Source organism: Tamandua tetradactyla, chromosome 25, assembly GCF_023851605.1.
Source record: "Tamandua tetradactyla isolate mTamTet1 chromosome 25, mTamTet1.pri, whole genome shotgun sequence".
Classification (NCBI taxonomy): Eukaryota; Metazoa; Chordata; class Mammalia; order Pilosa; family Myrmecophagidae; genus Tamandua; species Tamandua tetradactyla.
This window is the reverse complement of record NC_135351.1, coordinates 9,795,241-9,818,019: the sequence shown is the minus strand read 5'-3', so window position 1 is coordinate 9,818,019 and position 22,779 is coordinate 9,795,241. Positions and strand designations below refer to the sequence as shown.

At 44.7% G+C, this 22,779-nt stretch overlaps 1 protein-coding gene across 9 annotated transcripts in view; it reads right to left on the bottom strand.

Moving 5' to 3' along the window:
• Positions 1-22,779, bottom strand: part of RREB1 (ras responsive element binding protein 1) — a 189,605-nt gene that overhangs the window by 16,185 nt on the left and 150,641 nt on the right. For all 9 annotated transcript variants that reach the window (XM_077143516.1, XM_077143514.1, XM_077143521.1 and 6 more), the window contains 2 exons: positions 9,838-10,027; positions 4,506-7,386 (listed from right to left, as the gene is read on the bottom strand). In XM_077143516.1, coding sequence (XP_076999631.1) covers positions 4,506-7,386; positions 9,838-10,027 — 3,071 coding nt within the window. The remainder of the gene's footprint in view (positions 1-4,505; positions 7,387-9,837; positions 10,028-22,779) is intronic.

The window sequence follows — 22,779 nt, the reverse complement described above, 5'->3', positions numbered from 1 at the left end:
AATACCCGCAAGCTATAACTAGATACTGGTTAAAGCTTTGGGCTAGAACTCGCAACTAGATTTTAATATGGCATTAAAAAACCAACAAATCTTTCCTGTAAAACAGCTTTGTATAGTTTTCATGTTTAATTTCTGTACTCTTAAATATATACTTTAATGAGCCTCAATGTCAAAATTTCTGGTTGAAGCATCTGATAGGAACCTCAGGAACCAAGAAAGAATGGGCTGTGAAATTATTCACCAGCAGGTGCTTTCTACCAGGAAAATATTAAGTCCGTGATGAGTAGGCTGGATTAGATGATTTCCCACATTTCTTCCAGCACTAACATATGATGAATGGAAAAGGTCCTAACACAGAACCAAACCCAGCCAAGGGCTTTTAATGTTATTTATAAAATAGAGACGATTGTGACGTTGTATTTGAAAGTTATAGTGATGAAACCCAAACACAGCAAACCCTTAAATGGTTTCCATACATCTAACTAATAAAATTTGGAAGTTATGATGTATTTAACTAATAATATTCTGATTCAGATATCTGCATGCTACCCTTATCTTCAGCCACTTTCAAATCTGTGAGAAGGACTTGTCGGAACACAGCGAGGTGGAGAAAGGTCCGCCTTGCATACTTCCTGGGATCGAGGTGCACATCTGGACTGTATCTAGACTGTGGCTTTGAATTCTATCTCTACTTCTTATCCTTACCTGCATGATGCCGGGAAAGGCACTTGGCCTCTCTAAGGATTAATTTCCTCGTGGCAAAATGTGGATTGCATCATGCAATATGAAAAGTCGCTCGAAAAGGGATTCTCTACCAACCTGGGATGTTCCCCCTTCCACAGAGTCAAGGCTTCCGATCCCCATTACAACAGCATAACCTGATGGGAGGTCAGCAACAGGGGCCAAACACACACCTAAGGGTATCAGCAACTGGGGAGGGAGAAGTGGCAGAGTGTTCTTACATGTACATGCCTCCCCTTAACCCCTTGTCCCCGCCAATGCCATCACTGCCTTCCTAAACAAACCTCCCTTCTTCATTGCTCCACTTAGACACTACCACGTTTTTAAGCCATTATGACATTCTGGTATTCAAGCCCCAGGACCTCAGAACGCCTTAGTTCACATGGAGGAGCTTTTTGCAGGAATCTGCAAAGAGACGGGGAAAACTCTTGAAAGAAATGCTGACTGTTTCAGTCCTCTTGGGGAGACCGTCAGCTTGCCGGGAATAGAATGTTCAGGAATAAATGACCTGGGAGGGCCACCGTGGCTCAGCAGGCAGAGTTCTCGCCTGCCATGCTGGAGACCCGGGTTCAATTCCTGGTGCCTGCCCATGGGAAAAAAAAAAAAAAGAATAAATGACCTGCCACCCTGACCAAAACTGGGAAAAGAAGTGTAACAAATAACGTATCAGTGGTTGAGAGTTCAAATAGAGTGAAGAGGCTACTCTGGAGGTCACACTTATGCAAGCTTCAGTTAGACACTGCTTCCTACTATAACTCGCCAAACCCCAACCAAAATCATTCCTGCCAATCCTAAAGAACACCTAGGGCGCTATGTAAGATTCTACAAAGATTCCATGCACTAGGGTAACTTTCCAGAAATCTACACCCTCCAGACAGGCCCCCAGCCCAGATAAATTCTGAAATGCAGAGGGGCCAGCTTCTCCAGAACATCCACTATTTCCATTCCCCTATCCCGTATTATCGACAACCCCTTCCAACATGAAAATTTAGAAGGGCATAGCCCAAATATCCCTAAAGAGTGGGGGGAAGATTAAAGGAGATGGAGTTATACAGAGAAGGTCGGGTTTAATAATTGAGTATGATTGCTGAATCATTATATTAGTATTTCTTTTAGTCTCCAGTATCCTAGAGCAGCTAGAAGTAAAAGCCTAAAATTGTGGAATTATAACCCATACCAAACTCTGAATTCTGTTCTACAACTAACTGTTGTGATGTGCTTTGAAATTTACTGCTCTTTTGTAGACACGTCATTTTTCACAAGAAGAAGAAAGAATTGTGTTATGTAGGGTGTTGGCTTGAAGACTGATTTCAAAATCTTTTTTTTTCCAGTAATTTAAAATGTAAAGTACGCAGGAAATGTTTTTGTTAAGGAAAAAGAGAGTATTTTCCCCCCCAAAGTAAAATAACTGGTGATTGCAGAGTGAGAAACAGGAATATGTGGGACAAAATGGATGGACATAGAAAGTTGTAGAGGCCTTGTTGGAAGTGAATTTTATTGACTGTGGTTAAGGTTGGCTAAGATTTTTAATTTTTTCTCATCAATCTTCATGAAAAACGAGAATTTGGTTTTCACGCTGTTAAAATGAAAATGTTTTCTTGGATTGTTTGCTCTTGTGAGATGCTATAAAAGGTTTTTTAACCATCTGAGTAACCTGCCTATTGATATTTAAAAAAAAAAAGTCAACCTGAAAGGACCAATGGCCCAGTGGGCAGGTTCTCCAGAAGAAGCAAAACTATTTCAGGAACCAAATGACTCCTAATAAAACCAACCTGGAGAGTAGTGCATGGGGTTATATGAAATTCCTTGAACAATGAATAATAATAATAAGAAGAAAAATGACCCTTGGTTTGAAGAAAATGTGCACGGATCTACAAAGTTCAGGACTCTGACTGGAGGAGGCTGGCTGGGAGGCTGCCTTCCAGCAGGATGTGAGGGAGGGCAAGTGGTAAGTGACAACGAGGTCCACACCACCCGCTTTCTGAAAAACAGCCAGAGAAACACACACTTCTCCATCAACGCCGCAGGTGACAGACACACATCACCCCAAAGGGCGGCCAAAGAGACCAGTGAGGTGGGGGGCACTACATCCTCTCTAGAATGCACCACTTCCTTCATTAGCACGATTATTTTACTTCACTAGGCTTAATGCTTTCAAATGGAAAGAATGATGGCCTGGAAATGCAGCATGAGCTTCACGAATCAAGAAATTCTGATTCTGGTTGCACGTCCCCAGTTGACGTGAACTCCCCATTCCTGGATCTGAGACTCCGCCACACTGCGAAGAAATGCTGGCATCTCTGGGGCACCCTCGGTGACTGGTACAGCCACAGAAGAGACCTCCAGGCCCTCCAACAGTGACTCAACAGCTGGCCCTTCCTTTCTCTAATCTGCTCCCCACACACTTCCTGTTCGCAATGACAGCTCAGCCACCTTCCTCCGGCTGGTCTACCTCCTCTAGTGGAAACAGCCTTCAGTGAGCTTCTCCAAAGACTTGGAAGATGATAAGCCTTCAGTAAAGCTTCCGCTGGCTCACTTCCAATCCTACTACCTTCCCATGGAACTACCTGGGGTTGTCAGATTCAGCTAGTCAAAACACAGGATGTGTCTAGTTAAATTTGAATTTCAGATACACGAGTCGTTTTTCAGTATAGTTCTGTCCTAAATCTTATGCGGGGAATACGTGGCCTGAAAATTACTCGTTGTTTATCTGAGATGCAAATTTAATGGAGTGTCCTGTATTTTCTTTATCTGGTAATCCTAAACTGAACAACTCTTTATTCTGTTTTCGGTTCTAGCTATTAATATTTGGGTTATGAACTCCTAAAGGGTAAGGCTCTCATCGAAGTTACCCCTGGGGGTTCAATGATAGAAATTTATGTGGCTATTTAGTTAATTCTAATTAAGATCAGAGTTGTATGGCTATCTGAGTATTACAAGTAGCTGGTATAAAACTAAAGTGTATTCCTTATTTTAAACGTCTCTTTAAAAGCCAGGTTATATGAAGTAACATTTAAAAAAACACTTTCCCATGATCACTTTTGCCAATTTAAGCCTGTTACTTAGAATATTATATTTATATCACATTTGGGTGTTCCTCTGGAACAGATCACAATTTTCACATAAATTGAGTTAAAAAAAAAATTTTACCACCATTTGTCACTAATTTCCACAACAAACTGGGGAAGATGTGCCCACGTTTGTGAGCTGAGAGATCACTGCCAAAATCACAACTTGCAATGTTTCCCTTTAAAAACATAAAGTTGCCAAAAGAACATCGCAGAACATTCAAAATGGAGAAAGCTGTTTTGAGGATGCCGGATGAGATGTCTCCCTTCGGAGCACGGAGCACAGATGCTCTGATTACCTGGAAGCGCAGCTGCTCTTCTCACCAGCCCCCTTCGAGCTCAGCAGAGGGAATGAGAGACCACCACATCACAGTCATTCGGATAAGGAGGGACAAGGCGAAGGCGTGGGTTCCCAGGAGCTGGGGATCACCCCCACCTAAAGCCATTGCCATGCTGTGTACCTCACTCAACACGATGGGAATCCCAGTAGGGCTCAGACCAAGGAAAGAGGTTGAAAAAGGTGCTAGGCACCCGCAGCCCTACTTCCGAGGCTGAGGAAGAGGGGAAGGCAGGAACAGGAACGGGGAGCAGGTGCCAAGTTCTCAACCTGCACCCGGTGCCACCCCCCACACCCTCACACTGCCTCCCTGCTGGGGAGATGGGACGGGTGGGTGGGAGGCCCTCACAGCATCTTACCAGTGTGTGTCAGCATGTGCCTCTGCAGGGAACTGGCCCAGGGGAAGACGCGGGGACAGTGGGGACAGGTAATCTTCTGCAGGCAGTTGGCATAGGAGCTCCGCCTGGCCCTCAGCTGCATGTCCTCTGTGGGGCTGCCCTGCTCGTCATCACTAGGCCGGCTGGGGTCTGGAGGCACTCCGGCCACTTCCTCCTGGATGCCATCCTCGGCAGTCTGCAGGAACGGGCTGAACTTGTTGGTGTCGGTTGTGGCCAGCATCTTCTCGACACTGGCGAACTCCCCACTGGAGTCCAGGTCCACCCCGCCGCTATCTGCCCTGAGCCGGCTCCTCGCCCCTTTTCTCCGACCCCGCTTCTTTGACAAACCGGCTGGACCCTGCTCACTGGGTGAAGCGGCCTCGGGACTGCTGGCCGCCGGGGGTGGCTCGCTGTACTCTTTTGGGCTGGCGGTGTCCAAGGGGACAGCCTGGGGAGCTGTGCCACCTAAATGGTCTGGGGCTGCAGTATGGCTGCTGGCACTGGGGGGCGCCGGGTCGACCACCTTGCTTTTCAGCAAGGTGGGGGCTGAGGACACGGACGAGATGATCTGGGCGATGGAGGCCAGAGGGGGCAGCTCTTCAGATGCAGGGGGCTTTGGCAGGAGCAGGGGAGGCTTGGGGCGCAGCGGCCGCAACAATGCAGAGCTGCTTATCAGGGCCGAGTTGCTCAGGAGGGAGGAGCTGCCCAAAAGGGGAGCACTGTTGATAAGGGCAGAGGAGTAGATGGGTACAGCAAGCTGAACGGGGCCCTGCAGGGGCTGACCAGGGGGTTCTGGTGGGGAGGCAACAGCTGTGGGGACCTTGGGTTTCTCCGGGACCCCACTGGGTCCGAAGGTCACTGGTGGGCAGCTGGAGGACTGCTCACTGCCTCCCTCTTCCTGCTGCTTCTTGTCACTTGGGGCCGCCATCTCCTTCTCCCCTCTTCTGAAATTCTTGGGTATGGACAGGTCGATGGGCTCCATGGAGCAGTCGTAGGGGACCAGGCAGGAAGGACTCAGGAAGGAGGAGACATGTTCTTGCTTCACGTGGACCAGTGCCAGACCCTTCTGAGAAAAGTCCAGGGGCTCACTGAAGTCCATGGCAAAGCCGCTGGCAGGCTCCAGCTTGACCGAGATGTGAGGCAGTGACTGGGCGGAAGACCCATGAAGAAAGCCGTTCTGGGGCTCCAAGAAGGGCCCCACGGGCTTGCGGTCCCCGCAGCTGCCACAGCCATCCTCCGTCCTGCCTGGGGCCTCAGGGGCCGGCCCGTCCGCACTGTCGGCGGCCAGCACGTAGGCCTCGACCTCGTGCTCAGGTACACGCGGGTGCTGCTTGAGGACGTGATGCACACAGTTGCGCTTGGCTGAGAAGGTGGAGCCGCACTCTTTGCACTCAAAGGGCTTGCGGGCCTTGAGGCAGCCGCCCAGGCCGCGGCCACAGTGGGCCCGCATGTGCACGCGCAGGGCGCGGTGGTGCTTCAGGTCCTCGCCGCACAGTCGGCACACCGTGTCTGGAGAGCAGAAGGCATCCACCATCTCGGCCGCGCTGCTCGTCACGTACTCGATGTTCTTCTCGATGTCCTTGCGGGTGGCCTTGAGGTGCTTCTTGCGCAGGTGCCGCTCGCAGTTGGCCTTGACCGTGAAGGGGTAGTGGCAGATCTTGCAGATGTAGGGCCGCTCCCCGCTGTGTGTGCGCAGATGGCGGATGAGGGCGGCCTTATCGGCGGCAATGTAGTCACAGATGTTGCACTGGTACGGCGAGATGCCCAGGTGGGAGCGCACATGGGCGCGCAGGACCCCCGAGAAGGCGAACACCTGGCTGCAGAAGCGGCAGGGGTAGAGCACCTTGCGCATGGCCGGCGCCTTCTTGCCGGCGGGCCCGGTCATGATGGCCTTGAGGTCACCCTCTGTGATCTCCTGCTTGATCTTGGCCTCCATGCTCAGGGGCAGCAGGGCCTCGATGATACTGTCCTGCTCAAGCTGTGTCTTCATCTCCGGCGGGCCCGGGGTCTCCGGCCGAGACTGAAGAAAGAGCTGGGCCGTGGCACCGGGCTGCATCCCAGACTTGGCCTGCAGCAGATGGGCGGCGGAGGCAGCCTCCACAGAGCCCTTGAGGAGCTTCAGTGGCGGCGGGGGCAGGCTGGGGCTGCCCGAGCCCGGGGAGGCCTGCTGGGCATTGAGGAGGGGTGGGGGCGTGGAGGTGGCCACCACGGCACGGGGTGTGACCAGGGGCTTTGGCTTCAGGGGAGGCATGTGCTTGAAGATGGCCTGCAAGGGTGTGGCAGGGGCCTTGGACAGGGGCGGAAGACTGATCTGTGGTGGGACTGCAGAGGCCATCTTCAGAATCTGCTGGATGTCGGCCAGCTCGATGGCCGCCTCGCTGGAGATGGGCTTGACGACGATGCTGCTGTCGGGCTGGATGATGAAACCCTTCTGGAAGGGCTGCAGGGACATGTGCTTCAGGCCCTCCTTAGTGGCTGGGAGGACGGCAAGTGGCCCACCCAGGGAAGCGGCATCGAAAGGAGACAGGCTCAGCATGCTGGTACAGCCGGGGTCCTGAGGTAGCTGACCCTTGAGGGTCTCCAACTGGATTGCGCGGTTGTCATCCAGCAGGGGCTCCGTGGCTGGAGCGGGCTGGATGTCTTTGGTGAGCTGCAGGCCCAGCAAGGCCAGGAAGACCTTCTGGTCCAGGGGCTCGCCGGCTGGGGCCTTGGCCTGGAGCCTGTCCCGACCCTGCTCCCCGGCGCTGTGGGTCTGCCTGTGCAGGATGAGCGAGGACAGCATGGGGAACGCCTTGTCACAGGTCTCACAGACAAAGTGGTGCTGCTCGCTGATGCACCGGCGGAGGTTTGTTTCACACCAGGACTGCACGGAACCCAGGTGGGCAAAAGGAAGGGAATAGAGAAGAGGATTAGAAGCAAATCATAATGAGGAAGAACACAGGAATGTCATTACTGTAGGGTGCTGAAAATAGATGGTAATTAATATTTTAAAATTTTACCTTATGTGTGAGACTAAAGCCAAAAATGTTTATTTGGTACAAAATTTATATTTTGACTAGTGCATTTCCTAATATCTTATGTAGACAGCTTAATTGAACACAGTAAGTACATGGAACCTTGAGGAGCGCATGAGATTTTGTTGGTTTGTCCAGAGTGATGCCCTGATAAATCCCCGAGTGATTTGAACAGTGAATAAAAAAGTATTTGCAAAGTCCCCTTCGGGGAATGGTGAGAACAGGGGAAAATTCAACTTTCCCAAGTTGAATTCTAGATATTCTCACAAGCAGTGCAGACAACCAAAGCTATAGGCTGAGCCCCCAATCTTAGGGGTTGTTCATATGAAACTTAACCCCACAAAGGATAGGTCAAGCCTACTTAAAATTAGGCCTAAGAGTCACTCCCAGAGAACCTCTTTTGTTGCTCAGATGTGGCCTCTCTCTCCAGCCAACACAACAAGCAAATTTACTGCCCTCCCCCTCTCTACGTGGGACATGACTCCCAGGGGTATGGACCTTCCTGGCAACATGGGACACAAATCCTGGAATGAGCTGAGACTCAGCATCAAGGGATTAAGAAAATCTCTAGAATGAGCTGAGACTCAGCATCAGAGGATTGAGAAAATCTTCTTGACCAAAAGGAGGAAGAGTGAAATGAGACAAAATAAAGTGTCAATGGTTGAGCGATTCTAAACAGAGTGGAGAGGTTATCCTGGAGGTTATTCTTACGCATTAAGTAGATATCACCTTGTTAGTCAAGATGTAGTGAAGAGGCTGGAGGAAACTGCCTGAAAATGTAGAGCTGTGTTCCAGTAGCCATGTTTCTTGAAGATGATTGTATAATGATACAGCTTTCACAATGTGACTGTGTGATTGTGAAAACCTTGTGTCTGATGCTCCTTTTATCTACCATATCAACAGATGAGTAGAACATATGGAATAAAAATAAATAATAGGGGGAACAAATGTTAAAATAAATGTAGTTTGAAATGCTAGTGGTAAATGAAAGTGAGGGGTAAGGGGTATGGTATGTATAATCTTTTTTTTCTCTGTTATCTTTTATTTCTTTTACTGTTGTCTTTTTATTTCTTTTTCTAAATCAATGCAAATGTTCTAAGAAATGAATGTGCAACTATGTGATGACATTAAGAATTACTGATAGCATATGTAGAATGGAATGATATCTTAATGCTTTGTTTGTTGTTAATTTTTTTTAATTAATAAAAAAAAACAAAAAAACAAAAAAAAACAAGTGCCCTGCTTGGGCACTTCAGCTGATCTGAAGATCAGCTGGCTCTGTGGATGTAGAAGAGTATGCACTGCCTGGGAAGGGACTCAAAGGAGCCATCAGGGGTGCTGGGATGTCCTGTCATCCCGTGTGGTTACTTGGGTGTACACATATGTAATATTTCAGTGAGTATGAGACACATGCACTGGGAGAACCTTACTACTGATTCATTTATTGCAATAGGGCAAAAAATAGTTTCCAAACAGTGTTAGGAGGTGCATGATAAGCAGAGAACAAACATGAAACACTTTAAAAATGGACTCCGGGGAATATTGGCAATAGTTAGCTGCAATGCTGATATTTTCTTTACATATTAAAGAAAGATTAAAAAATTACAAGTTCAAGTTAAGATATGTCTATGTCGTGCTCAACTATTCACAGCTTTACACCCGAATGCAAAAGGCACCAAAAATCGGGAGGGTTAAATCGGCTAACATGAAATCAATCCAATCCTACCGAAAAGGCCACCCACCGCGCTCAGCCCAAAGCCTCATGAAGACACTGTGGACCAAGTGGGTGTGATAAAGGAGACAAGACCCAACAGACATTAGAATACTTAGAAGGAAAGACCTGAAACGGTTGAACTGTACTCCAGTAGCCTTGATTCTTGAAGATGACTGGATAACTATAGAGTTTTCATGATGTGACTGTGAAAACTTTTTGACTGATACTGCCTTTATTCAGTGTATGGCCAGATGAGTAAGAAAATAAAGATAATAAATAAGTACATAAATAGGGTAGGAATAAGGGGTATCAGAGGTTCTGGATGTTCTTTTAGATTTTTATTCTTGTCTTTATTCGGGGGATAATGAAAATGTTCAAAACTGATTGTGGTGATGAATGCACAACTATATGATGATGTGGCGAACCACTGATTGTACATTTTTCCATTACACGGTACGTGACGATCTCAATAAAATGGCATTCATAAACAAACAAACAAACGAGAGCGTTTTAACAAGCTGAGGAAGTCAGACCCCACAGCTTGGCCTGGGAAACTGTTGCCATTTCCCCAGGGGAATCAGAATACCTGTGAAATCTGTGGGAACTTTCTACAGGAGAAGTCTGTGAACCCTAAGTCGTGGAAGCCGGCAGGAATCGAAGGGTTGTTTTGTATGAAGGGCCTTCCCGTGGCGTCTCGTGGAAGCTGCTTGTGGACCAGTGCGTTGTGGCGAAGCAACCCACGATGTGTTCGGAAGGTGACGCAGCAAATGTCACACCTGGGACAGGAAAGGGGCAAACATTATGAGGCAGTGGGGGGCAGTGGGGCCACTGATTAGCTTTATTATATTCAACTTCTGGATTGCTTCATTTCACCTGAGCAAAATAAAACACGAGGGGACACCAAGAAGCCAGTTAGTTTACGGTCAGCACCAAAAACCTCTTCCTCCCCCTTAAAGAAAATTATATCCTACCAATCCTGGATATCAAATCTTTGCAGAAAATATAATATGTAAATATGGTCTGAACAGTAATTTCGTGCTCAGTGAGAAGACAGCTGGGAGCCTGAGCCCTGTGGCTGACCTACTTGTCCTTCCCTGAATTACACAGGTCATTGCAAAGGTTTCCTCCCTCCCTAAGCTCAATGGATTCCAATTATTGCAAACACTTAAATGTCAAAACAGGATAAATTCACACAACATACTTGAGTAGACATTTCTCCAAGAAAGATACACCAATGGCCAATAAGCACATGAAAACATGTTCAACATCATTAACCACTAGGGAAATGCAAATCAAAACCACAGTGAGATACCACTTCACATCCACTAGAATGGCTACTTTAAAAAAAAAAAAGGAAAATAGTAAACTAGTGCTGGTGAGGATGTGGCAAAACAGGAACCCCTGTGTATTGCTGGTGGGAATATAAAATGGTACAGCTGCTGTGGAAGATAGCTTGGTGATTCCTCAGTAAATTAAACATAGAATTACCACATGACCCACAATCTCACTTCTAGGTAATTTCGGAATTTAATGTGTGCACATTCACTGTCAACAGGCAGTTTGGTTTACATTAATTTTTTTAATGGGATGTCATTTGGAATTATGTTCCCCCAGTTTTAAAAATTAAAATGGTGTTAAGTTTTGTCTTCTGTACATAGTTCTTCCCTTTTAGTTTCATTGTCATGCATATGATTATATGTGGATTATATGTGGATTGCTACTAGTTCAGTTGGATTTAGTGAAAGAAGTGAAAGCAGGGACTTTCAATGTTTCCAGATATTTTCACACTAGTGGTCATAGCAGTATTATTCACAATTGCCAAAGGATGGAAGTAAAAAGTGTCTGCCAACCGATGAATGGAAATAAAGGTGGTATTTGTATCTATATGTAGATGTGTACATACAGTGGTATATCATTTAGCTGTAAAAAGGAATGAAGTTATGATACACATGACAGCATGGATGACTGTTTAACACATGTTAAGTGAAGTAAACCAGACACAAAAGGACAGATATTGTATGATCTCACTTGCAAGACGCTAATTAGAATGCAAATTTCATAGTCAGATATTAGAAGACAAGTTACCAGGGACAGGAGCCAGTGTGGGGAATGGGGAGTTAATGCTTAAGGGATACAGCATTTATGTATGGGGTGATGGAAAAGTTTTGGTAATGGATGGTGGTGATGGTGGCACATTGTGAGAGTAATTAACACCACTGAACTGTATACTTAAAGGTGGTCAAAATGGGAAATGTTGTATTGTACACATATCCCCACAACAAAAATTTAAAAATAAAAATAAATCAGCCAGAATTTGTAAACAGGATAGCAAATAAGATAGTTTTCTTCCATGTACACAATTTTTTTTAAAAAGTACAATTTGTGTCGCAGCAATCAGTGCTAAATCATTTGCATAATATTTAACATTTTTAATAACATGTAAACACTTTAACTTAATGGCACTTAAATAATTGAAAAGAAAAATATTAGCTTGGACATTGTTATTTTACAACTACATCCCATTTATGTATTTCCATTTGTAAAGAAAAATATTTCAAGAACAAATCTTTCCTCAGGAAAACTGTCTTTTTCCATCTGTTAATAATTTTTAAAAAAGAACACTAATGTACCTCCTTTTATTTTACCATGGAATATGTGTTGGAAAACTTGCAACAAAATGTTACTACATAAAGGATAACATTTGTAAATATTCTGTGAGATATCCAGGGATCTTTAAAAACTCGAGGCCGAGATCTCTATACAGTGTGACTAACTAACAGGCAGTTTGGTTTACATTAATTTTTTTAAGGGGATGTCATTTGGAATTATGTTCCCCCAGTTTTAAAAATTAAAATGGTGTTAAGTTTTGTCTTCTGTACATAGTTCTTCCCTTTTAGTTTCATTGTGATGCATATGATTATATGTGAATTATAGATATAAAACAAGTACATGTGATGTTTGCAAAAAAAAAAGAAAGAAATTACATAACACCTAGAGCAAACAGGCCAGCATCCCTGGTATCTGATGGGGGATAAAATGATAATTAAAATTTCCAGCTGAGGGCGGGTCATGGTGGATCAGCAGGCAGAGTTCTCGCCTGCCATTCTGGAGACCCGGGTTTGTTTTCCACTGCCTGCCTAAGGAAAAAAAAAAAATCCAACTGAACTAGTAGCAACTGACAGTGGATGTGCACACATTAAATTCCGAAATTACTACCATCATTACCTTAAAAATCAGAGCAGCTCCCGTATGAGTACACACAGGGTTAGTAAAGGAAGGGCACTCTGCCAGCCCCAGCCCATACGACAACTCTGGCAGGCCGCAAAGGGACCGCTCCTGATTTTACAGATGACAGTATTTAGGCCCCCAAACGTTAGGCACCACAACCAAGGTTCCAGGGCCAGCACGAAACAAAGAAAATCTGAGCATGGGTCCCAGTGATTTCCAAGACCATACCCACGCCTGCCACAGGCTGCCTTGCCTTCCCCAAGGCTCCCAACATGGAAATCCTTTAGGAATCATTTTGCATTATTTTTTCTTTTTTTCGGTGGTGGTGGTGATGTTGCATGGTCCGGGAATCGAACCCAGGTCTACCACATGGAAGGCGAGCACTCTACCACTGAAGCACCCGTGAACCCTATTTTGCTTCACTTTGGAGATCACTTTCCATCTCTTACAGGTTCTGAGTCATGCAGCTGCTTGATGTACACCGTTTTAGAATACTTTTTCTGCTTTCCACGCTAGTGTTTTTAAACTTCTAAGTCTTAAAAGAGAACCACATTAAATCTATTTAATAATTACAATGTCATGAACACATGTGTTGAAGATACACTAATCCCAGGTGGTTACTTAAATTTTAAGAAGCCACTAGTTTCAGGAATTACAGCTCCCTTTTTAATATTTTAGAGCTGGGAGTGCATATGTATCAGCTGGTTTCCATCACCACAAAACTTCTAGCAGACTTCTGAGCCAGTTACTGAGGTCTTACTGCGTGCCAAGCACCATTCCATTCACATATATATTTTTTGCCTTTGATGCCCACAAAACCTTTTAAGGCAGGGACTATGACGGTGGCTTTACAGAGACAGAAACTGAAGCGCAGATTGGTGCTTTGCAAGTCTTATCTGGAAATAAAGACCTGACAGCATCATCCCTGAAGTAGCCAAGCTCATTTTCATTGAGCATGGAAGGGAGCACCAAGCCTGCACAGCACTGCCATCCTACCACCCTGTGGCAGGCACAGATGTGAGTCACTATGCAGTGGACCAACCTCTCCTCTCTCCACGGGGAGCTCTGTGGCATCTTACCATCAACACTCCTGACACCGTTCAATTATGTTTAGACCACTAAGTTCCCACAAGTCACCCAGATAACAAAACTCCTGTTGAGGGAGATCTGCTAAGCTCATCCCCTGTGACAAAAACCTCAAATAATCAAGAACACCTTAAACAGTAAGAGTTGTCCATCATAGGTCCCAATGGTGAGTGTTTTCTTGTTCTCCCTGGACCCCTGGTAATCCCCTCCCACCGTCACACCAATTGTCCTCTCCAGTTCATGCTGGAAACCCCAAATCCCAGAAATCAGCACTTGCCCACACTACCCAAAGACTGAAGTCATGGGATATGAGAGAGAAATGATAAGGAACAAAATAGCACTGGCCACACTGTTATGGGTAGAGTTATATCCTCCCACAAACTCATGTTCGAGTCCTAACTCCCTGGTTCCGTGAACGTAACCACATTTGAAACAGTCTTTGAAGATGTGGTTAGTTCTGTCCAAGCTAGAGTAGCGTGGGCCTCAATGCAGCATGGCTGGTGTTCTCATAGAAAGAAGAGCACCAATGGCTCCAGAGAGAAGGCCATGTGAAGGCGGAAGAGGCAGACAGGAGAGGGACACATCTACACACCAAGAAACAGCAAGAAGCTGGAATAGACAAGGAAGCGTTCTGCCCTAGAGCCTTTGGAGGCAACGTGGCCCAGTCAACACCTTGATTTTTGACTTCTGGCCTCCAGAACTGTGAGACAATACATTTCCATGGTTTTATAGAACTTTGTTATGGCAGCTCTAGACACTGAGACTCACACGCAGCTAAGTTCTCTCCTGGCTGGAACACACACTGAATTCTGTGCTGTGCACGCATACATGGCTGCAGACCTTGGGGAAGGCTGAGAGCTCATGCTGGGGCTGTCATTTAGCCAACCAGGCTTGAGTTCAACTGCATACCCCAGTGGGGTACCAACCCCTTCCCATAGCCTCAGCAGCAGGCTGAAAACTGTGCAATTCAAAGAATGAGAGAAAAACGTCTGAATCAAAGCCTAATCTTGACTACATTATTTGATGATATTAAAAAACTGCTGCGAATGTGTAGTTATGATAATTGTATTTATGTGTGTGTGTATTTCCAAATCCCTCTTCTTTTAAAGAACTATAATGCAATATTTACAAACAAAACACAATGTCTGGGATTTGTTTCGAAATCACTTGGGGTGGGGGGAATGAGTAGGAACAGATGGATCAAGGCTGGCCATGAGCTGATACTTTCTGAAACTGGGTTGGTACATGGAGGTCCATTATGCCATCCTCTCTGCTTTTGTATATGCTCGAAATGTTCCTTAATATTTAGAAGAGAAAGAAAAATACCTTATTATGAACGGCTGATGAGTAGACTGACTTTTTGCCTCCTTCCCTAAGCCTCAGGTCTCCTAACCAGGTAGCAGGTATATGTGAGCAATCAATTTAGAATAAAAATTCAGATGAGAAGCCCCTATATCGAGTTCCTCTGGGACACACAGAACACGGAATCCATACCCGCCCCCACCCCGGATTGTGTTTCTTCCGGCAAATCTAATAAATAATCCGAGTCTCTGGGGAAACTGAGGGGCTGGGGTTCCTGAGGGGGCTGTGGGCCCAGAAAGCTGTATAAACATAGGATTTATGCTCTGGCACAGTAAGTGGTACAGGGAGACCTGGAAAAGCTTCCAAACCTAAGTGGGGATGGCTCAAATTTCCTCACTCCTTTCACTACCCTTTCCTTCTGTCCTGTCTGGGTTATAATCAGATAAGGTTTGGAGGAGTCATGAGAGATGGAAGTTGGTCTGTGCTTTCCTGATCAATGAAAACAAGAGGAGATGAGAAAGACCCAAGCCATGTGTAAAGGTTGTGGAAACCTGTTACCCAAAGTCTTTGACCAGCATTTTCCAAAAGAGGTTCTATAATAACCCATTCTTCCTCAATTAACAATTAGCATTCACCGTATATAATACATGTGAAACATTTATAGGGAGGCTTTATATTAATGTTCATGAGTGCTGCACACTGTCCAGGATGCTAGGACACTGCAACAAATACCTAAATTCATTCAATTTTAACAATCCAGGGAGATGAGCAGCTTTAGTGAGAAATGGTGAATTTGCCATCATTAAATCATGCTTGAAAGGTGAGCCCCTCTGTGATGACAACAGGCTGACATAGTGTGGTCAGGCTGGGGGTTGACCAGTTAAGGAGAGCTGGTTAATGGTAGGGCTCATACAAGATTTGTACACACCTTAAATACTTCAGTTAAATGAAAAAAAAAATAACACAATCAATCCTCATCCTTTGTGAATTCTGTAGTTGCAAATTTCGTCTACTCACTGAAGTTTATCTGTTACCCCAAATTCAATACTCACTATGCTTTTGCAGTCATTCACGGACACGTGCAGGGCAGTGAAAAATTTGAGTCACCCAAAGAATACGTTTCTAGCTGGCTCAAACAAGGTGATGCTGTGACTTCTGATTTCAGCCCTCTAATGGTAATTGAGTATCCTTTCTGTGGTATATTTAGTGTGAGATTTTTCACATGTTGGTATTTTTTTTTTTATGTTGGTATTTTTGAGGGTGATTTTACCGTCTAAAACAGCCCTCACGCAGAGTGCTGAAATGCTGTCTAGTGTTGCTAAAAGCAGAAGGCTGTGATAGGCCTTATGGAGAAAATACGTGTTATATCAGTTTCATTTCTGTGTGAGTTATTGTGCAGTTGGCCCTGAGTTCAATATTAATGGGTCAGCAATACTTATTAAATAAGGTTTCTTTAAACAGAAACACACATAAAAGGTTGTGTCCTAACTAGCAGATAAAATGCTGTGACCAGAGGCTCACACGAATGTAGCCCTATATTTCCCCATGGGCAGCGATTCAGTATTTCTTTAATTTTGTGCTCATGACAACTTTGCAGAAGACAGTACTGTTAATAACGAGAATTGTCTGCACATCCACTGGCCAATCTTCTTAGGGAGGACTAAGGACTATGAGTCTAGCTCCATGCACAGTATGTCTTCGACTGCAGTTCTAGATCCTTCAAAGTGGAGTAAGAACTTCCATTTTTGCAAACCCCAGTCAGGTGGAATCCTGGATTTTTAAGCTTACTTTTCTCAACTATTAGAGCTGCCTCACCTATCCTAAATTTGGCAGCAATTAAAAAGAATACTCTGTCCAATTTGGACTGTAAACAAGTCTTCCCAAGTTTTTTTTTTTTTTTTAAATATTTTTATTGACAAATCTTCACACCCATCTAGTCCATACATGGTGTATAATCAATGACTGACAATATCATCACATAATTGTGTATCCGTCACCATGATCATTTTTAGAACATTTGTATCACTCTAGAAAAAAGAAAAAGACAAACCAAAAAACTCATACATCCCATACCCCTTACTTCTGCCTCTCACTGACCATTAGTATTTCAATCTACCCAATTTATTTTACCCCTTATCCCCCAACTTTGTTTTCAGAGACTACCTTTTAAAAAAATTTTCACTGACTTATATAATGAGATTACAAAAAGATTACAAGTATTACTGACATGAACAGGTTTGGAAATAGTATTCACTCGTAATATTAGCATGTCAATTTTGTGGAAGCAAGCAGGTAAGACTGATGAGGGATCGATTTCTAGGCTTCCTGTGCAATTTCTTGTCAGTAAGGAATTTCTGAACATCATCACATTATCAGTTTGTTGTTGATTAATGGAGAAATGTGGGCGTGAATGCATGTATATATGTGTGTGTATATTCATACACATTTATATAAATGTACTATGCACATAATGAAATATAAAAATAGACATTTTTAAAGGGTAAGATAAGGAGTCCTGCTTTTTCTGGTATTCCTAAAATCTCCTCCCACACCCCCACTTTAGAGAATAACTGTACTAATGCATAGCCGTCTTCTGGAAATGATCTTAACCAGGACATTTTATTCATGAAATTGAATGGAAAGAATAGAAGATACCAGGAGGGTTCACAGATTTTATTTCACATGGCTGTGTGTTATGTGTTTTACTGGCCCTTAGACAGTGTTTTTTGTTTGTTTGTTTGTTTACCATGTGTCACACCAAGAGAGTTTGGAAGCCACTTTTCTCTAGACCTTTATTTGTCCCTGTCTGGTTGCTGAGTCATTTATGACAGTTTATGTCTTATCTTCCTTACTAGCCTACAAACTTATTAAAGCAGATTTAATTTCTGAACCACTCTTCTCCAGTCACAGTGATTTCCAGAGAACCATAGCCACAGTGTGTGTTTAGAATATTCAGTGAAAGAGACACCAATAAGTAGGTTTTTATAAAAAAGGGAATGGAGAGTGCCTCTTCCCAAGGCAGTTAGGCTAAGGCAATGATTTTTAATAGCACTGAATTTTCATTGCTCACCTTTGCCTGTCTGCCTCCCTTTCCAATCTCCAATTCACCTTTAAACCCCTTCCGTTTCCAGCATCCAGAACAGTTTCACACATAGAAAGTGCTTGATCCCCACTCATCTCCTACAGGACAGAATTTAATGGGCAGACCTCCAGCCCTGTGCCCGTGCAGATGGCAAGTGTTTGGAGCTGTAGGAGAAGCAGAGCTCAGGGAGTGGAGACAGGGCGGGGTGGGGGTGGGGGCGAGAATCAGACTTAGATTGTGTCACTTACTAAATGCATGACTGTGGGCAAATTTTTTCACGAGTTTCACTTGCCCACTATGTAAAATAAGGACCAGTATGCCTACACCTCATTGCTCATTCTTGGCTAGAGATAAATGTGCTGGAAAGAAGAAAATCCTGGGGAAGTTGGTAAAAAAAGAAAAGAAAAAGGTAAAGCAGATTCTTGGGCCCCACCCCAGATCTATCCAAATCAAAACGGGGCCAGGAGTCTGTCGATCAACAAGCATAGAAGGTGACTTGTAATTGGGCAGGGTTGGAAAACAGATTACAGGGGGAATTAGTGAGAAACATCCAGAGAAGCCTCAGAACTTCCAGAGAAGAGAAACTGTCCACCACTTGAGGAATTTTTGTATTCTCTTGCCCATCCTTCCCTGACCCTTTTTTCTTTCTTATCTGTTATGGGGGGATCTCTGGGGTTACTGTAAATAACAAAGCAGTTGCTTTGAAAATGACAAGGTGCTACTCCAAATTTCACTATTATCTTGCTAGGGATAAGCTGGGCCCCATTTTATCAAACATGTGAAAATGCAAAAAAAAAAGTGAATTTTAATTTTCAAATACATATGTTCTCTCCTTTTACTCTTAAGAACTCCAAGGGCCACTGTAACTTTGGAATACTCCTTCTGTTTAATTCTGTGACTTAGAGGGGAAATGAGTGCTTCTCTAATAATGTCTAAGCTCTAGACCCATACTTCACACTTCCATTTTCATGTGATTTCAACCAAGGTACTCCTATTTCACTTCTGAAAAGACAACTGGGTGTTATCTCACAGACAGGCTACTCAAAGTGGTAGAGGAAAAAAAAAAAACTTCAACGTTGAAACCAGAAGCACACTGTGGGGTTGGCTAAGAGGAGGAAAGAAATGCCAACAAAAAAACACTGCCTTCCATTTCACACTCGGCATCTGTTGATAGAACTTAAAAAAAAAAAAAAAAGCCTGTGTGCAAAACCATCACCAGAAACACTTGGATGGGCCTTTATCAGCCAGAGACACTCCAGCCCAACAAGCCTTCCAAGGCCCCAGACACTCTGCAACCTTGTTCCCAGGCAGCTCTTCAAGGACAATGGAGGTCATTGTGAATCCATGGACGCTGCAGAGCACAGAGCTGGCAGCAGCTCCGGCTGCGGGCCCGTCCTCGGGGCATTTGCAAACCCCACTTGGGCTTGTCACTCTTCATTAAGGCTGTGAACTGTTAAAAGCACAGCCACGGTCGTGGGCCTGGGGGTCTCCCCCTCCCCTCCTCCACCGTTTGTGGGTTATCTCAATTCTGCCAGGAACTCATGAACAGTAGCTCTCTTGCAAAACAGTCAGATGAGGCAAAACTGTATGTAGGAGCAGAGAGGGCTGTAGGACAATTTCATTTTGCAAGTGACTTTGACAACGTGCCAGAGGGAAACAGTACAAATCCATGAGGCTGCCTTTTCGACTTTCTGGCCACAGAGATGGCTGCACGCTGGAAACTGTGGGTAATTTTTCCAAATGGAAACTAACTCAGCTGACAGTAAGATGAATGGACTTGGGGGAAAATAGGATTTTAAGACGATAATAGAATCCCATCAATCCTTCCAAAAAGGGAAATTTTAAAATTTCCTTTTTCTTAAAAAAAAAAAAAATCATTAACTGAAAGAGATAACTCTCAGGAAAAGACATTTTACCAGTGGGGGGAACTCCAAAGGACAGTTTAAGTAAAAGGGGAGATATCAAATAGGAAAGACCAGGGTGAAGTCTTAAGGAAGGCCACGCAGCCGGACCTCCACTTACAAAAGGATGCCCAACTCCAGATGAACTCCAAGCCATCTTCCATCTTTGACACAGAAACAGTGTTTCTGTACCGGGAGCCCACACAAACCTATTTTACCTACACAATACCTGATGTCGAGCAAACGTCTTTACAGGAGAATAGAAACTTTTAATTTAGAATGCCAGGAACAGACTTTATCATTCTAACCCCACAAGCTACCTGCTGACCCCCCAGTTACAGGGTTTTGCCTTCTGCAGGCCTGCTCCATGCAGTGGTTCCTAGCAGAGGGAGTGTGGAGTAGGAAGAGCCAGACTATTAGGGTGAGAGAGACTGGGGTTCTGGAGTACAGCTGAATAGCACTGAGTGGGAAAGTAGCTGCCTGCAGTTTACCTCCTTCTGCACCACTTGTAGTGCCACTGAAGGGGTCTTAGGCAGATGTGATTAGGAGAGGGGTGTGTGGGGTCCTGGGCAGCTGTCAGCAGGAGGGCCAGGGAAATGCCTTCTTGCAGCAGCACACAGGGTGGGTGATCCATGGTGCAACTGTGGCCACCGCTGTGTAAAGGAAGAGATGGCAAGAGTGGGGGCTGCCAAAATAGCAGAGCCTCACAGAGAGTCGTTCTCTCTGGTACCAACTGCTACTTCCTAAAGGCCTTTTAGCTGTCGGCGACCAAAGCAGGCTTTGAGCCGGTCCTCAAAGCTAGTACCGGCCAGTGCTGTCTCTTTCCCTTCAGCAAAAACAAACAAAACGACAACACCCAAATAAAACCCCACAGCACACTGGCTTTGACTTTGGCTGGCAGGGCCTGCAAGAGCTGGAGGCCAGTGTGGTCAGAGAAAATGTGTGACTCCCCCAAGAGCTGGCCAGGCGATCCTACTCTGTCTGAAGTCACGGGGCCCCACGCCCACCAGCTGGCCAGGCGATCCTACTCTGTCTGAAGTCACCACCCCAGTCCAGAAAACGCTCTCATTCACAAGCTGAGGGTTTGAGCTTCACAACTTCCAAAGGGCTTGGATGCAACAGAATTAGTTTTTATTCATAGTCTGATCCACCATCAATCTTTTAAAAAGTCACTGAACATGAGAATTGCCATGGAACATGGCATTACGAGTATCTGGTCTTTTGACCATAAAAGTCACTGGTCTTAGAAAATGACACTACATTTTTCTTCTTTTTAATTTATTCATTATTACTATTCTTATTTAAGCAAACAGCCTAATTCTTGACTGGTGTCCATGGTCAGTGTTATTACAGACATTCTCTGTAATTATCTGAAAATGAGATCCAGCAGTTCTGAAGGCTCCTAGGGCAGCTTGCAGGACTTCTTACGAGTAAATATTCTATCTGAAACACTGAAACCATGGCCACTAACTGGAGCACTTTCCCCAGTAACTTTGAGAAGCACCTGAACTGGGAGCACGCTCACACAAGCACCAGGTGAAGCATGAAGCCTGAAGGAAAATGATTGGCAATTAATTTTAAAAAAACAAGGAGAAACTTTTTTCTTTTTCTTTTCTTTTTAAAGGTTGCAACTAAACAAATTGGGGATTAGTTCCCCTCCAGTGCTTGTTTCAGTATTCATTTGGTGACCTTAACCCTCCCAGAAAAGAGAAAACCCTAAAGTCAACAAAATCCTGAAGACAACCAAGTTCTCAGGACAGTTCAAGGAAATAAGCCTCCTAGGTGGTTACTGGAACCTCTTTTTCTTTCCCTTTCACACAATTCTATCAAGTCCACCATTAAGGGGAGACAGACGATGCTGGGACCATCCATCAAAGGGTTAGTTATGTTTACTATGATAATTGTAGCTTCAAAAGGCTGCTGGGAAAACTGCACATTTCTAACATCAGGAAATTCATTTCTTTAGAAACTCAGTTTCCCCAATGATACCAGGAAAACGATGTGCTGTTTGTTCTATTTATTTAAGGACCTGGTTTTCGACAAAGTTTGATTATAAAATTTGAAAGGTGGACTCAAACCCAATTTAAATAGCCACTAAACTTCCAGATCTTACAAACACAAACCCAGATAAAAGGTCACGTCACTCTTCTTAACAATCAAGAGAGAAGGACAAAATGCTTTTATGTCCTCTGTCAAGTAAACAGTATTAGGAGAAGCCCTGGAATTTGATTCCTCCTCAATTTCACTGGAACGGGATACCCAAACCATGGCACAAAACCTTAACTGTAAATGTGGGAGGGTTTTAAACACTGGGAAAGACACGCATTTTAAATAATAGGTTCAGAAGCTGAAGTTCACTTAGTTTCATGGTCCAAGGGTTGTGGCATATATCTATGGGTTATCTATCTCCCTTGGTCCTCTCAACAGTCCTAAAAATCTACTTTCCAGATGGGGCAACTGAGCCCCAACTCGCCCGCAGCCCCCCAGTCACCAGGGGGCAGGGCGGCTCAACTCCACTCTGCTATATATCCAGCCACCCTCAAAGTTCAGAGGACAGCTATTTGCAGATGCCCTGACCCCGTGTACAACTACATATCGCATCCTAATGCCTGGACTGGGCAGGGGCTCGGCTAGGAGTATTTCCTAAGCTTCCATGACCCAAGAGCAGACTCAGCCCTGAACCTCTGAGCATGAGAACCACCTTGTTAAGGAGCAGCAGCAACATACCCGGGCCACTTGAGATATGCTTACTTTCTTGCTCATTCTAGTTTTTTTAATCGAGAAATTGACATTCCTTTTAAAAAGGGATTTCATACTTCATGTTTCCTTCTCTGTCTCCAGAGGCAAAAAGGAGTAAGTGCAAATAAGTTCTCCTCTCTGGGAGCCCCACCCGGCTCCAAGCATTCCTCTCCACTGGGGCCTGCCCCTC